Source organism: Mercenaria mercenaria, chromosome 8 (assembly GCF_021730395.1).
Source record: "Mercenaria mercenaria strain notata chromosome 8, MADL_Memer_1, whole genome shotgun sequence".
In the NCBI taxonomy this organism is placed as follows: Eukaryota; Metazoa; Mollusca; class Bivalvia; order Venerida; family Veneridae; genus Mercenaria; species Mercenaria mercenaria.
The window spans coordinates 3,087,369-3,104,601 of NC_069368.1; the positions used below are offsets into that span (position 1 = coordinate 3,087,369).

General features: G+C 35.9%; 1 protein-coding gene across 1 annotated transcript in view; it reads left to right on the top strand.

The window, feature by feature from the left end:
* LOC123523190 (uncharacterized) overlaps positions 1-17,233 on the top strand; it is a 68,565-nt gene that overhangs the window by 24,117 nt on the left and 27,215 nt on the right. Inside the window, exons 3-4 of the mRNA XM_045300877.2 lie at positions 9,746-9,828; positions 14,508-14,575. Coding sequence (XP_045156812.2) covers positions 9,746-9,828; positions 14,508-14,575 — 151 coding nt within the window. The remainder of the gene's footprint in view (positions 1-9,745; positions 9,829-14,507; positions 14,576-17,233) is intronic.

Here is a 17,233-nt window from a genome sequence, read left to right on the forward strand (position 1 = left end):
TTTACCAGAACAAAATGCTGTTCAAGATTCAAGCAATGACTCCAATAGTAACTTAACACTGAGAGTCAGATAAATTTACCACTACATTTTAAATGTGACTGACAATGTGGTTTCTAGGACTTAGCCCTCTCCTTTCCCTTGCATTTACGCTACTTTTTGCATCCCCTTTACTTTTAGTAAGTTTTCGTGGCTCCTCTTTATTTTGGCAGCCGAATCCCAAGACGGTACATGATTGTTTTTTCCTACTTATGTGGGTGTGTTTGTAAGCTTATGAGTCTATAACGGTGCCCTACTGTTTTCTTATGTGTTGCTTGTTCGTTTTTCTATGTTATTCAGTTGATCGTCGTTGTGTGTTTGTCTTTGGTACATGAGTGTCTGCGCTGTGGTTTAAATTGTAGTGCGACTGTTTTTAAAGAACATGGCATTCCCTTGTATATTTGTCCTTGTTCAACTTTCCCCCTTCGGATTCCTACCCTACCCTCGACCCAATTTCGCCCCTTTATCAATATTTAGCTTATATTAATATGTACTTGTTGGATGTTTGAAGCAACCCGTCTGAAATATTTTTCCATTACAGCTTCTTTTTGTTGTGGGCCTACTATGTAAATGCGTGGCTCTGGGGCTTTGTTTTTGGTGTTCTGTGCTTCCGAGAAATCTACCCTTGCCTATTATCTTTTTTAGTGTGTAACAATAATGATAGTTACATAGATTACAGTCATAAACATGTGTATCAAACTTTATATCTCTATTAATGCAGTGTTTATATTTCATAACATTACATTAATGTATTATGAAATACATAAACACGTTAACTAAAACGTTGTAGATGATTCTTAATACATGATAAGACAGTCTAATAAGAGCTAAATGGAGCTATATACATATAGGCTATTTGTGACTTGAAAAGTCTTAAGCTAAGACAAAGAAAGCATCATGCCATAAGAATCTATGTTTTTATAGAATGTATTTGTATGTCAAAAAAACTTACATTTATGTCAACATTGCATATGCTAGAAGATTCTATTGCTTTATAGAATGTTTTCGACACTTACAAAAACTATGACATGTAACATCTTCACCAGCTATCAATTTATAGCATGTTCTGGCTCAGTATTGTTTCGAACGTTTTAACAGAATTGTACATGCCAAAACCAGATATCTTTCAATGGAATGTTTTAGTTATTCTGATATTTGCAAATAAATGGCCTTTTAGTTGTGCCAAAACAATTTTTTTGGATTTGACCTAATTTACTAAAGATATCAACAAAATACATATATCATGTCGTCACCTTGGTGCAATAAGTGAATAAGTCCTTCTTTAAGTCAATGCAGTTATCCACTTCTTGCGCTGAGGTAACGATGTATTGAATAATGATAAAGTAAATAAAACCATAGTTTTGATATCTCAAAATACCCTACTATTAAAAAGAAAAAAGAAAAAAACGCTCTCCTGTAAAATTTTAAAAAATGCACATAGCAGGTTCTGGCACTTACCCCTCGATATGATATTGTTTTACCACGTATTTCCAATAAAAGTGTCTCTAGAAATAATTGGTCATTAATGGTAAAATGTAAGTTCTTATCATCTATGTCTGACAATTTTTCAAAATTATATATCGGTACACAGTATTGTTTCTTTATTTCTTCTATTTTATTTTTTATACACTCTAAGTATTCTATATCATGCAACAATGAATTGTTAAACTTCCACAGACCTTTACCATGTTTGACATCCTCAAAGCATAAAGAAGTATTTACAATAGAATGATCTGATCTGTAACTAATATAAATATCTGAACTTCTAACAAAACTCAACATATTTTCAGTAATTAGAAAAAAATCTAGTCTGGCTTGTTGTAAAGGATTAATACGCCTCCATGTAAATCTTCTACTCTCTCCATGTAATATTCTAGAAGGATCTACCAAATTTCTATTTTCAATATGTGTTAACAATAATTTTCTAGCCTTTACATTATGATTTCTAGATTTGTAATTGCAATAGTCTAGCTGATGATTTAAAACTAAATTATAGTCTCCACATACTACATAAGAATCATTTCCAATTTTATCTATAACATTAAAAGCATAGTTATAAAAGTCTGGACTATCTATATTTGGCCCATATAGTGTAACTAAAGTAAATCTATGATTTTCAAATGAAATATCTAAAGCCAACAAATTACCATTGCTATCTTTTTCTATACTGTTTACTTTGATATTTAAATTTTTTCTAACTAATATACAAACACCCCTAGCATTTGATTTGCCATGACTATAAAAACATTCCCCTTCCCAAACTGCATATATATTTTTCTCCATTTCTTTAGTAAAATGCGTGTCTTGTAAACAACAGATATCTGCATTCTGACCCTTTAATAAGTTTAAAATATCACATCTTTTTTTAATGTCATTTAATCCACGGCAATAATTGTAAGATAGAACATTTAAATTATTCATTATTACACATTAAATACTCAACAACCTCTAAGCAGCAAGTAATGAAGTAATAGACATACATGTACAAGTTCAACTCTGAATTTCTGTGAAATAGTTTATCTAAGTTATAAACAATATACCTGTATAACCTCAAAAGAAACAAGATAAAGCACATCATGTAACTAACTATAAACAAACAAATAAAATTTAACATTGAAATACAATCAAAAGACAAGACTTTACTACAGAATACATCATTTTAAACCCTTAATATGCTCATAAGTTGGGCAAATACATTGTTTAAATTTAGTAGGTTAAGGGTTAAATATGTTGATTGGAAATACATACTCTCCTTGACAATTTAAATAATCAAAAACCTTTGGAGATTTTTGCATTTGACCAACACATTTATCTTTCTCTAAGATTTTAAACATGAATTGCGAAAAAAAATGTCATCTTATTATTGAGCGATATTGTATAACATTCAGAATTGTATATCTTAGAATCGTTCAATGTCTGAGTATGCATCAATACATACATAATGACAGCATCAAACATTAGATACAATGTATAGGTCCTCAAAGACATTATAAACGCTGATTTCTGGTTTTTCACATTTACAAATTCTCATGGGGTAAAATTTAACTCTTAGTCAATTTCAGATTTTACCATTTTACTCGTTCACAAAAATACTCATACTATGCCAAAAAAATTATCTGAAGCCCTGTTTAGGGAAATATTCCTGCTTCTGAGACAACATTTGGAATAGTCAAGCATTTGCTGTCAAATGAAACTTTACTCTTGTCTTTGCTGTCATCATGGTCATAGTTCCAAAAGTATGGACTATGTTTCATAACTCTAGATTTCATTTTGAAAAAATTGTCTCCTCTTTCACACTTAAATATTTTTTTGTGCAAATTAGATTGGAACCTTCTGTTCCATAATAATTGTCTTTTTTAATCCCCCACAGTGGCGGAGGGATTATAGGAATGGTCTGCGTCCGTCCTTCCATCCATCTGTCCTTCCGTCCGTAACAAAATCGTGTCCGGTCCATATCTCCTAAACCCGTTGAAGGATTTTCATGAAACTTGGGTCAAATGATCACCTCATCAAGACGATGTGCAGAACCCATGAGTCAGCCTTGACAGTTTAAGGTCAAGCTCACAACTCAAGGTCAATTGTTTGAGCCTGCCATTTTGTGTCCGCTCTATATCTCCTAAACCCCTTGAAGGAATTTTATTAAACTTGGGTCAAATGATCACCTCATCAAAACGATGTGCAGAACCCATGAGTCAGCCATGCCGGCTCAAGGTCAAGGTCACAACTCAAAGTCAAAGGTTTGAGCCTTCCATTTTGTGTCCGCTCTATATCTCCTAAACCCCTTGAAGGAATTTTATTAAACTTGGGTCAAATGATCACCTCATCAAAACGATGTGCAGAACCCATGAGTCAGCCATGCTGGCTCAAGGTCAAGGTCACAACTCAAAGTCAAAGGTTTGAGCCTTCCATTTTGTGTCCGCTCTATATCTCCTAAACCCCTTGAAGGAATTTTATAAATTTTGGGTCAAATGATCACCTCATCAAGACAATGTGCAAAACCCATGAGTCAGTCATGCTGGCTCAAGGTCAAGGTCACAACTTAGGGTCACTTGGGTCAAATGATCACCTCATCAAGATGATGTGCAGGACCCATGAGTCAGCCTTGTCAGTTCAAGGTCAAGGTCACAACTCAAGGTCAAAGGTTTGAGCCTGCCATTTTGTGTCCGCTCTATATCTCCTAAACCCCTTGAAGGAATTTTATAAAACTTGGGTCAAATGATCATCTCATCAAGACGATGTGCCGAACTCATGAGTCAGCAATGCAGGCTCAAGGTCAAGGTCACAACTCAAGGTCAAAGGTTTGAGCCTTCCATTTCGTGTCCGCTCTATATCTCTTAAACCCCTTGAAAGAATTTTATAAAACTTGGGTCAAATGATCACCTCATCAAGACGATGGTCACAACCCATGAGTCAGTCATGCTGGCTCAAGGTCAAGGTCACAACTTAGGGCTAAAGGTTTGAACCTTCCATTTTGTGTCCGCTCTATATCTCCTAAACCCCTTGAAGGATTTTCATCAAACTTGGATCAAACGATCACCTCATCAAGGCGATGTGCAGAACTTATGAGTCAGCCATGTCGGCTCAAGGTCAAGGTCACAACTGAAGGTCAAAGGTTTGAGCCTTCCATTTCGTGTCCGCTCTATATCTCCTAAACCCCTTGAAGGAATTTTATAAAACTTGGGTCAAATGATTACCTCATCAGAATGATGTGCAGAAATTATGAATCAACCATGCCAGCTCAAGGTCAAGATCACAACTAAGGGTCGAAGGTTTGAGCCTTCCATTTGGTGTCCACTCTGTAGATCTCCTAAACCCCTTGAAGGATTTTCATCAAACTTGGGTCAACTGATCACCTCATCAAGAACTCATGAGTCAGCCATGTCAACTGAAGGTCAAGGTCACAACTGAAGGTCAAAGGTTTCAGCTCTGTATCTCCTAAACCCCTTGAAGGATTTTCATGAAACTTGGGTCAAATGATCACCTCATCAAGACGTTGTGCAGAATTCATGAGTCAGCCATGTCAGTTCAAGGTCAAGGTCACAGCTAAAATCAAAGGTTTACCCTTTCACTATCCATAGCAGTGGTGGGGGATTTAGCTGTCTTTCAGACTGCCTTGTTTGAATATATTTTATTTTTCCTTGCATTGAAACCAAAAGAGGGATAGAAAAGTAGTTCATTAATCTGTAATTCTGTCCATCTGCCACCCTCAGAGCCCCAACTGGCCAAATTAAGCCAGATAAAAATTTAGATCTTTTTAGCTCACCTGAACGAAAGGTTTTGGGTGAGTGATTAGTACAAGCAGATGGTCCAGTATCTGCTGTCCTTTGTCAACATTTTTAGCTCTTCTATTCGGAGAATTTGGGGGCTATTCTACTTGCCTGGTTCGGCGTCTGCGTCTGAGTTAACTTTCTTTGTTAAAGTTTTTTGGCAATAACCTTTGTTTTTCTCTCGAATCTTTGTTACTATTGCTTATATCTTACTGCAACTTCACATAAACATTGTCCAGCGTACAAACAAATTATGTGCAGGGGCTGGGCCAATTATACCCAAGGTCAACATCACCAAGGTGTTATACTTGGGTTGTTTTAAAGGTAAAAGCAACCTTTGTTTTTCTCTCATGTATTTGTTATTATTGCTTATATCTTACTGTAAGTTCACAAACATTGCCCAGCATGCAAACAAATTATGTGCAGGGGCTGGGGCCATTATACCCAAGGTCAAGGTCACCATGACTCACCAAGGTGTTATACTAAGGTTATTTTTAAAGTTAAAGTTTTTTCGGCAACCTTTGTTTTTCTCTCATATCTTTGTTACTATTGCTTATATCTTACTGTAAGTTCACATAAACATTGTCCAACATACAAAGTATGTGCAGGGGCTGGGCCCATTATACCCAAGGTCAATGTCACAAAGTTGTTATACTTGGAATTATTTTCATGTTGAATTTTTTCAAAAGCTTCATTTATAGACATATCTTTGGTACCATAAATTGTAAAGATAATTACTTGAAATTAAAAATATTTCCTAATCATCAACATTGAAATAAAAATGTCATAATTTTTCACTGAAAAAGGGGCTGCTAGAGTATTGAACCCAGCCATATACTTGACAGGCCAACACACAACCACTGTGCAAATCTGAGTAGTTATAATTAATAATTTTTCTAATCTAAACAAGGCAAAGCAAATCATGCTGATTTCAATAATTGGAGGGACAAGTCTATTAACTGAATTGTCAAACGTCAAAACCAGTCTATGGTAGTTCCCTTGGATGAACTGGCATCCATCATCCATAGTCTTTTATCAACATTATACTCCAAACAACTTCATTGTCATAAACCACTTGATGATCATCATTGGCATTGACCTTCCATAACTGTTTTAAGGGACTACACTAGCAAAAGGTTTAAAAAAACACTTAGAAACAACTTCTAGTGAAACTGCTGATAGGAATTGACTTTTGTCAGAAACATCCTTCCATAGACCTTTTTTTAAATTTGTTATTTTGGATGAAGAATGTTCATAGTTTCTAGAGGCAATCCCTGTAAAATCATGAAGCTAAAGCAGCTTAGCTGTGGAAGTAATTGGTTTGATATATGATATACATGTATTGGAAACATCTGCAGAAAAACCAAGCTTGATATAGCTGTTTTACTATCTTATTAAGAAAAATCAATGTGTGGAGGAATACATTGTTAAATTAACATTGTTTATTCCAAGATAGCATCTGGTATATAAAAGCCTATGGATAATTATCGGTAAGTAAATTCTATAATGGAAGAACTTTGCCATATCACTTAAAATTGAAAATCATCACTATGCAATAATTATTAAAGATCACTGTAGTGAAACATCTTTATCATTTATTATTCATATTTTCAGGTACTGAGTCATTATATTCGCTACCACATTGATTTTGTCATACATGTACATCAGATTATATCTGTTTGTCACGAAGGTTTCCTGAACTACTTCTCCTAAAGTAAAAGTAGGATTTCAACCAAACTTCATAGAAAGATGTAGTACTTTCAGGAAGGTGTTGTACTTAGGTGTAGTACTTTCAGGAAGGTGTAGTACTTTCAGGAAAATGTAGTACTTTCAGGAAGGTGTTGTACTTAGGTGTAGTACTTTCAGTAAAGTGTAGTACTTTCAGGAAGGTGTTGTACTTCCAGGAAGATGTAGTGCTTTCAGAAAAATGTAGTATTTTCAGGAAGGTGTTGTACTTAGGTGTAGTACTTTCAGGAAGGTGTAGTACTTTCAGGAAGATGTAGTACTTTCAGGAAAGTGTAGTGCTTTCAGGAAGATGTTGTACTTTCAGGAAGATGTAGTACTTTCAGAAAAATGTAGTATTTTCAGGAAGGTGTTGTACTTAGGTGTAGTACTTTCAGGAAGGTGTAGTACTTTCAGGAAGATGTAGTACTTTCAGGAAAGTGTAGTACTTTCAGGCAGATATGATACTTTCAGAAAAATGTAGTATTTTCAGGAAGGTGTTGTACTTAGTTGTAGTACTTTCAGGAAGGTGTAGTACTTTCAGGAAGATGTAGTTCTTTCAGGAAGATGACATGTTTTCAGTAAAGTGTAGTGATTTCAGGAAAGTGTAGTTCTTTCAGGAAGGTGTAGTACTTTCAGGAAGATGTAGTTCTTTCAGGAATGTATAGTACTTTCAGGAAGTTGTAGTACTTTCAGTAAAGTGTAGTGATTTCAGGAAAGTGTAGTTCTTTCAGGAAGGTGTAGTACTTTCAGGAAGATGTAGTGATTTCAGGAATGTATAGTACTTTCAGGAAGTTGTAGTACTTTCAGTAAAGTGTAGTGATTTCAGGAAAGTGTAGTTCTTTCAGGAAGGTGTAATACTTTCAGGAAGGTATAGTGATTTCAGGAATGTATAGTACTTTTAGGAAGGTGTAGTACTTTCAGGAAGGTATAGTGATTTCAGGAATGTATAGTACTTTTAGGAAAGTGTAGTACTTTCAGGAAGGTATAGTGATTTCAGGAATGTATAGTACTTTTAGGAAGGTGTAGTATTTTCGGGAAGTGTATAAATTTTAGGAGCATGTGGTACTTTCAGGAAGATGCATTACTTTTAGGAGGGTATAGTGCTGTCAGGAAGGTGTAGTACTTTCAAGAATGTTTTGTACTTTCAGTAAGGTGTAGTGATTCCAGGAAGGTGTAGTGCTTCAGAAAGGTGTAGTGCTTTCAGGAAGGTGTAATGCTTTCAGAAATTGTAGTCCATTCGGGAAGAAGTAGTACTTTCAGGAAGATGTAGTGCTTTCAGGAAGGTGTAGTACTTTCAGGAAGGTGTAGTACTTTTGGGAAGATGAAGTGCTTTCAGGAAGGTGTAATGCTTTCAGAAATTATAGTCCATTCCGTAAGAAGTAGTACTTTCAGGAAGATGTAGTGCTTTCAGGAAGGTGTAGTACTTTTGGGAAGATGAAGTGCTTTCAGAAAGGTGTAGTACTTTGAGGAAGATGTAGTACTTTCAAGAAGGTGTAGTACTTTCAGGAAGGTTTAGTGCTTTCATACTTATGGCTTAAAATTCACACCAAAACTGTTCTGGCATATTTTGCGCAGCCAACAGTACTGTAGCATTCTTGGGCATGCTTTGTGGGCATTTGTCACTATAGTGACAGCTCTTGTTCTGTTTAAAACAAGTTCAACTTTGATATATAACAGAAGTCATATTGTTTGATTTTGTTTTTGTCTATCTATAACATCTATCAATATCACCTTTCCATGAAATAGTATGGTGGAACCTTTGCATTTACTAATAGCAATCTCTAGTTCCAGTATTCAATTCTTTCCATGTCTACACTTCAGCTCCATAATCCTAGGCAGGAATTTCAATGAAGGAGTGATTGGTATTAAGCCATGTAGTACATTTCTTCTACATGTTTAACTCAGGCTATTTATTGAAGAGTTAAAATCTTCGAAGGTCATCTTTAGCTGACTGTACGAAGTATATGGAAAGCTATCCTACTCACCTGTGTGTAGATGGCAGAATAGGTGTCCATATTTCTGGAAAAACAAAAGCCCCAACCCCCACCCTCAGTCACATTTCAAGTTATAGATCTTGATTCATCAGATTTTATGATGTTTTGGCCACTTTTCTTATATCAATGTGCAAGAGCTAAAAATAGCATTACCTTTACTTCAAATAACTTTTTCTCTTGGAGCGCTTGATGGATTTCATCAGTTTAGGTCTGTAGCATTCTTGTAAAATCCTCTGTTAAGTTGCTTCAAATGCAGGCACTTGGACCCTTCAAGGAGCTAGTAGAACTAAAGATAGAAATATCTTTAAAATGACTTTTACCATTGATAAGATTGGCGGGTCTTCAGTAAACATGGTCCTTAGCATGCTTTTAATATCCTCTCAGATTTGTTCAGATTAGGGCACTTGGCCTGTTTTATGTTTTTTCATACTAAACACAGAATCTGATGTTACCATTTATGTTTCTGTGTGACATATATTCAAAGTCAAATGGTCAAGGTCATTTTGAGCGACTTTGGGCCACTATGGCTCTCTCTGGTTTATAACAATAGGAAGAACATAAAACACTTACCGGATGTGAAATATCGGGTTGCAAATGAGGAAGTATTTGGTTACATGTATAAACAAGGCTTTGTAAATAATTAATATGCACACACTGATTAACCACTGTTTGATGTCTGTGTGTAAAATCAAGTTTAAAACTGAAAGGATTCTTTATTTTCAGTTTGTCCTATGATGGCCAGAATATGGATGATGAATGCTCCAGTGATGAAGATCTACCTGTTGGCCTTACTCCGCTCAAAATAGGTACGTTGGTTTTATTTTATATTTGATGTTCAAGGCCTTTTCACATATACATCGAAAATGAGCCAATATCGTTTATAGTTGTTTCAGAATTGGCTGTGGCTTTCGCATATACACACAGAATTTTGATCGAAATCTTTGGGTAACAATGTGTAAAAGCTTAGCTTGTAGAAACACATGTAATGACCCTAAACGTGAATGATAATGTTATCTGTTTGCATATTAATAACATAGATGTGCTACGGCCACCTTTAAAGAATTAAATTGAAACATGGAATTCATAAATATAAAGTCATATACGAATTTGGAGAATAGCATAAAATTGTTAAGGAATTGCCTTCGGTTCCTGGATGATTTTTTAAATGACGTTTTGCATTGGCAAAAAAAAAAATAATGGACTAAAAACATGACCTTTTTGCCTTTTCGGACCAAATTCAGTTACTTGACTAGGATTTCAATGTGCAGGACCTGGTGTTCTTGGTTCAGTTTCATTTTATCATTTGGTTCCTCAGATGAAGTCGCTAGTGACGATTCTGTTGTACTATGAAAATTTACTTGGTCTTGCATTGTCATCAGGTATCATATTATAACAGTTACTGTACAGTGCCAGGTTTTTGATGACACACATCTAGTATTGGTATATTTTAGATGAATATGGGTGATTTTTTTTCTTTTATACTTATTCAGTCCTAGATTGGATATCACTGCCTGTAGATGAGTTCACGTGCACCCGCTTAGCTCAATAGGGAGAGTGCAGATCTACGGATCTGGGGGTCGTGAGTTTGAGCCCAGGGCGAGGCGTATGTTCTCCGTGACGATTTGATGAAAGACATTGTGTCTGAAATCATTTGTCCTCCACCTCTGATTCATGTGGGGAAGTTGGCAGTTACTTGCGGAGAACAGGTTTGTACTGGTACAGAATCCAGGAACACTGGTTAGATTAACTGCCCGCCGTTACATAACTGAAATACTGTTGAAAAACAGCATTTAACCCAAAACAAAAAAACAAACAATAGAGCTGTCACATGAAAGTTGTTTATTCCGAAGGTTTCTTCTCTTGCTTGAATTATTGTTTTTATTCATATATGGGAATGGCTTTTGAGTCTTGCAAGAAACTCAATAGAAGTAATTAGCTGTTAATAATATAGCTCTTTTGAACTTCCTTGCTTGTAAAGTCGTCAGTGAAAATATAACACCTATGGTGGCTGATGTCTGCCATCATCATCTTTTCATTCTGAAATTTTGGTTGTCTTTTCCATTTTTCACCTTTTTTTTTTCTAATAATGACGGATACTCTGCCGTTAATAATGGCACATTAAATTTTCGTTTTTTTGAAGTTTTGCTTGGCATAATTCAGCTAAGGAAAAGTACATGATTGGCATTATCATTCAGAGTAGATTGTAAAATGATAATATTCTACATACTTACTTTGCGGGAGGTCGTGGGTTCGATCCCCGGCTGCGTCATACCAAAGACGTAAAAAATGGTACTAGCAGCTTCCTCGCTTGGCGCTCAGCATTAAGGGGATAGTGCTAGGACTGGTCAGCCTGGTGTCAGTATAATGTGACTGAGTGGGGTATCATGCCACGTGTCTACGACGTGATATTCCAGTGAGGCAGCACTATAATGTTGGGCATTGTGCTCACTGCTACAAGTAGACACCGTCGTTTATATGACTGAAAAATTGTCAGCCCTTCCAAATTTAAAATTGTATGATATTCACCATTTTATACCCCTTATGTTGAAGACCCAGAAAGTATACAGCATTTGAACTGTTTGTTTGTCTTTTGGTCTTTCACACCTTCTTGTGTACCCACCTACAGGTAGAAATTCGACAAATGCCCAGTTATAGAACATAAAGAATATTAATTCTATAAACAAAAAATTCTAAATAAAGATCTGTTTGCTTTGATCAGTTACAAACCAAATACAAAATATAGAACTTACTTTGATAATATTTGTATGGTCAAATAAGGTAAGGATATCATATGGCTATATGTAAGAGAACATATGTTCACTCTCAAGATGGATATCTGCAGGTCAGTATCACATTTCATAAAATTATGTGAATAGAAATGTTATGATGTAAAAGTGTTGGTATGGCTGAAAACTCTACAAGCTCACCTGAGCACAAAGTGCTCAAGGGAGAGGTATTGTGGTCAGTGATTGTCTGTTGTCCATCAACATTTTCTTTTGAAAACATCTCCTAGTTAGCTCATCTGATTTTTTGAAAAAAAATGATGAGTTATTGTCATCACTTGAGCGGTTGTCGGCGTCAGCGTCGGCGTCGGCGTTGCCTGGTTAAGTTTTATGTTTAGGTCAGCTTTTCTCCTAAACTATCAAAGCTATTGCTTTGAAACTTGGAACACTTGTTCACCATCATAAGCTGACCCTGTATAGCAAGAAACATAACTCCATCTTGCTTTTTGCAAGATTTATGGCCCCTTTTGTACTTAGAAAATATCAGATTTCTTGGTTAAGTTTTATGTTTAGGTCAACTTTTCTCCTAAACTATCAAAGCTATTGCTTTGAAACTTGGAATACTTGTTCACCATCATAAGCAGACCCTGTACATCAAGAAACATAACTCCATCTTGCTTTTTGCAAGAATTATTGCCCCTTTTGGACTTAGAAAATCAGTTTTCTTGGTTAAGTTTTATGTTTAGGTCAGCTTTTATCCTAAACTATCAAAGCTATTGCTTTAAAACTTGCAACACTTGTTCACCATCATAAGCTGACCCTGTACAGCAAGAAACATAACTCCATCCTGCTTTTGCAAGATTTATGGCCCCTTTTGGACTTAGAAAATATCAGATTTCTTGGTTAAGTTTTATGTTTAGGTCAACTTTTTCTCTTAAACTATAAAAGCTATTGCTTTGAAACTTGCAACACTTGTTCACCATCATAAGCTGACCCTGTACAGCAAGCAACATAACTCCATCCTGCTTTTTGCAATAATTATTGCCCCTTTTGGACCTAGAAAATCATTTTCTTGGTTGAGTATTATGTTTAAGGCAACTTTTCTCATAAACTATCAAAGCTATTGCTTTAAAACTTGCAACAGTTTTTCACAATCATAAGTGGACACTGTACATCAAGAAACATAACTCTATCCTGCTTTTTGCAAGAATGATGGCCCTTTTTAGACTTAGAAAATCATGGGTAGGACAATATTTCTATTATCCAAAAAAAATCAGATGAGCGTCAGCACCCGCAAGGCGGTGCTCTTGTTTTTAATGAAACTTCACAGGGATGTTCCTTGGATGGTCTTCTGTAAAATTTGTCCAAAAAATTGAAGTCCGTTTAGAGCTCTGTTTGCTGTGGCAACAGAAAGGAAAAATTTTAAAAATCATCTTTTCCAAAACCACAGGTCCTAGGGCTTTGATATCTGGTATGTAGTATTATCTAGTGGTCCTTCCAAAACCACAGGGCCTAGGGCTTTGATATTTGCTATGTAGCATTGTATAGTAGGTCATTACCAAGCTTGTTCAAATTATCCCCATGCGTTTAAAATTGGCCCCGCCCCGGGGGCACATTGTTTAAATAAACCTGTATAGGAAAAATTTCAAAAATCTTGTCTCAAATTGCAAGGCCATGTTTATATAGTGGAAACTTTAAAAATCTTCATGAGTGATATTGTCATATCACATCATTCCCCCAATTGTCTTACCCCACCTCAAGCCCCCCACCTACCCCCCCCACCACCCCTCCCAAAAAAACAACAAAAACCCCCAACAAACAAAAGCCACAACAACAGCAAAAAACACACATACACATTACCTGCCTGTATTTATTTAATAGAAACTTCTAAGTGTTTTAGCAAGCAATTTAATTCAGGCAAGCACTATAGGGCCATCATGGCCCTCTTGTATATTGATGATTATTAATAGGCTACAAATAGCAACATATTGACTTTTTCCTGACTTGTCATTTTTAGCTCATCAGAGCAAGGAGCTTTTTTGACCAGTCATTGTCTGGCGTCGTGCGTTGTCTGTCGTGCATCGTCAGTCGTCCATCAACATTTGCCTTGTTAACACTCTAGAGACCACATTTTTGACTCAATCTTCATGAAACTTGATCAGAATGTTATTCTTGATGACCTCTAGATCAAGTTCGATTCAGGGTCATGTGGGGTCAAAAACTAGGTTACCCGGTCAAATCAAAGGAAAAGCTTGTTAACACTCTAGAGGCCACACTTACAACCCTATCTGAAACTTGGTCAGAATGTTTATCTTGATGATTCCTAGGCCAAGTTCGAAATTGGGTTGTATGGGATCAAAAACTAGGTCGGTAGGTCAGATCAAAGGAAAATCTTGTTAACACTCTAAGAGTTCACAGTTTAAGCTTGAAACTCATGAGAAATGGTCAGAATGTTTGTCTTTATGACCTCTAGGTCAAGTTCGAATCTGGGTCATATGGGGTAAATAACTAGGTCCCCCAGTCAAATCAAAGGAGAAGCTTGTTAACTCTGGAGGCGACAGTTGTAACCCAATCTTTATGAAACTTAGTCAGAATGTTTGTATAGATTATCTCTAGGTCAAGATTGAAACTGGGTCATGTGGGGTCAAAAACTGGGTCAGTAGGCCAGGGTAACTGTGGTGAGCGATATAGGGCCATTATGGCCCTCTTTGTTTTCTAAATTTATAGGCACTTAATATTGTATATATTCTTTCATTTTTCAGAGAAGACTTTTAATGAGAATGACATTGTTTGGGTCAAATGGAAAAAATGGCCTCATTTACCAGCACTGGTAAGATGGTTAAAGATAATAATATTTTGTTAAATGACTAGTGTCAAAACGTATCCTTTAAGGCTTTAAATATTGATTCACTGTAAAATCAAGTGAAGGCAGAAATGTTTGACAAATTTTCATGTCTTAGAAGAAAAATGCCCTCTATTGTAGTCCATAATATATAGTCAGTGTAATATTTCAAGCCTTTAGCATGGTGAAACCTATATGATCCGAAACACTGTACATTTAGTAATAGAGAACTTGAGTGCAATACTTTCCAAGGTCATATGTTGGAATTCAAGTGAGGCTTTTATTTTTCCATGATGACTGACATAAGAAAATGCATTTTTAGCTTGACTTTTAGAAGAAAAAGTAGAGTTATTGCACTCGTTCCGGCGTTGGTGTCGCCATTGGTTCAAGTTTTTGATAAAGTCAGATATCTCTGTTACTATCAAAGCTATTCGCTTGAAACTTAAAAATTATTACTATCAAAGTCTACCAGGAAAACATTCCATACTTGTTTGTTTTGACAGAGTAGCTTTACTTAAATTTTTGTAATGGCCCGTGCGAGGTAGAGTCGTTGACTAAACCATTCCCCCATCGAGGTTGAACTCATTGGGGTAGAATTTCACGAGAACATCTAGTGCTTGCGAAGGTCGGGGTTACCGTGCCCGCTCGTTGAAATTTGCACGAGGCACTGGTTTCTCACATTAAAGGAAATCGCAAATGACTAAATTTTCGTGATTAAACCCAACAAAAAATTGTTAAAGTTTTAAACTTTGGGTAAAGTTCTAATTCAGAGTCAAGCAGTGAGGAGAAAAGTCAAGTGTGCTGTCTTATGGACAGCTCTTATTCATTTAACCTTTACAAATTACTCATGTTGGAGAGTTCAAATTTACTTAACCCTTCCCTTGCCAAATTTCTATAATGAACTTGTCCATCTTCCAATTTGGACAGTACCATTAACTGTAAAAAGGGGTGCTTACCAAAAACGTTACTGACTGAATGACGAACAGTGCAGATCATGATCAGACTGCACAAATGTGCAGACTGATCATGATCTGCACAGGCCGCAAAGGCAGAATAAATCGTGTCAAGCATGATAAGGGTTAAGAAAGCAGGACTACTTGTAAGATTAATTGACTGCAAAATACAACTGAAATACTATTGAAAAGCTGCTTTAAACCCTTCAAACGAAAGCAAAACTGAATATTTTACTTAAGAATATCAATTATTACTCACCCTGTTTAACCGGTTATGCCAACTTGCAGTAATGACACACACTAGATAGTGGTAAATTAAATTATAATTATACGCATGGAATGAGAGTCAAGTAAGAAATCATCCCAATATCAGAGCTACTTTATAGAATTGAAACAAAAAGCTATATGCAGGCTAATCTTGGTCTGCACTGTTTGCTATTCAGTCAGTAAATATTCAGTGAACACCCCTTTGAATAATAAATGGTATTGCATACATTGAATGATAGACCAGTCCATTATAGAAATTCAGCAAGGTAAAGGTTAAAAATAATATCAAACAAATGACTTCCTTGAACCACATCTTGTATCAACCCTGTTCTACACAGGCAGTCATGTAAGATTCTTATAATCTCTTACTGGCAATTTGATATATAAAAACTTGTTTCTTATGACTTGTGCTTATGCATTTGATAAACAAACAAAATAAATATGGATAAAATTGTTGAACAGTCAAGCGGTTCTTAATAATACATTCGGTCACAGAATCTGGCCATTCTTCTATTTTCTAGATTAAACTAGGATTACATTTTTAGCTCATCTGATTTTTTGAAAAAAAATGATGAGTTATTGTCATCACTTGAGCGGTTGTCGGCGTCGGCGTCGGCGTCGGCGTCGGCGTCGGCGTCTGCGTCGGCGTTGCCTGGTTAAGTTTTATGTTTAGGTCAGCTTTTCTCCTAAACTATCAAAGCTATTGCTTTGAAACTTGGAATACTTGTTCACCATCATAAGCTGATCCTGTATAGCAAGAAACATAACTCCATCTTGCTTTTTGCAAGATTTAGGCCCTTTTGTACTTAGAAAATATCAGATTTCTTGGTAAGTTTTATGTTTAGGTCAACTTTTCTCCCAAACTGTCAAAGCTATTGCTTTGAAACTTGGAATACTTGTTTACCATCATAAGCTGACCCTGTACAGCAAGAAACATAACTCCATCTTGCTTTTTGCAAGATTTATTGCCCCTTTTGGACTTAGAAAATCAGTTTTCTTGGTAAAGTTTTATGTTTAGGTCAGCTTTTATCCTAAACACAAGGCTATTGCTTTAAAACTTGCAACACTTGTTCACCATCATAAGTTGACCCTGTACAGCAAGAAACATAACTCCATCCTGCTTTTTGCAAGATTATGGCCCTTTTGACTTAGAAAATACAGATTTCTTGGTTAAGTTTTATGTTCAGGTCAACTTTTCTCTTAAACTATCAAAGCTATTGCTTTGAAACTTGCAACACTTGTTCACCATCATAAGCTGACCCTGTACAGCAAGCAGCGTAACTCCATCCTGATTTTTGCAATAATTATTGCCCCTTTTGGACTTAGAAAATCATTTTCTTGGTTGAGTATTATGTTTAAGTCAACTTTTCTCATAAACTATCAAAGCTATTGCTTTAAAACTTGCAACAGTTTTTCACCATCATAA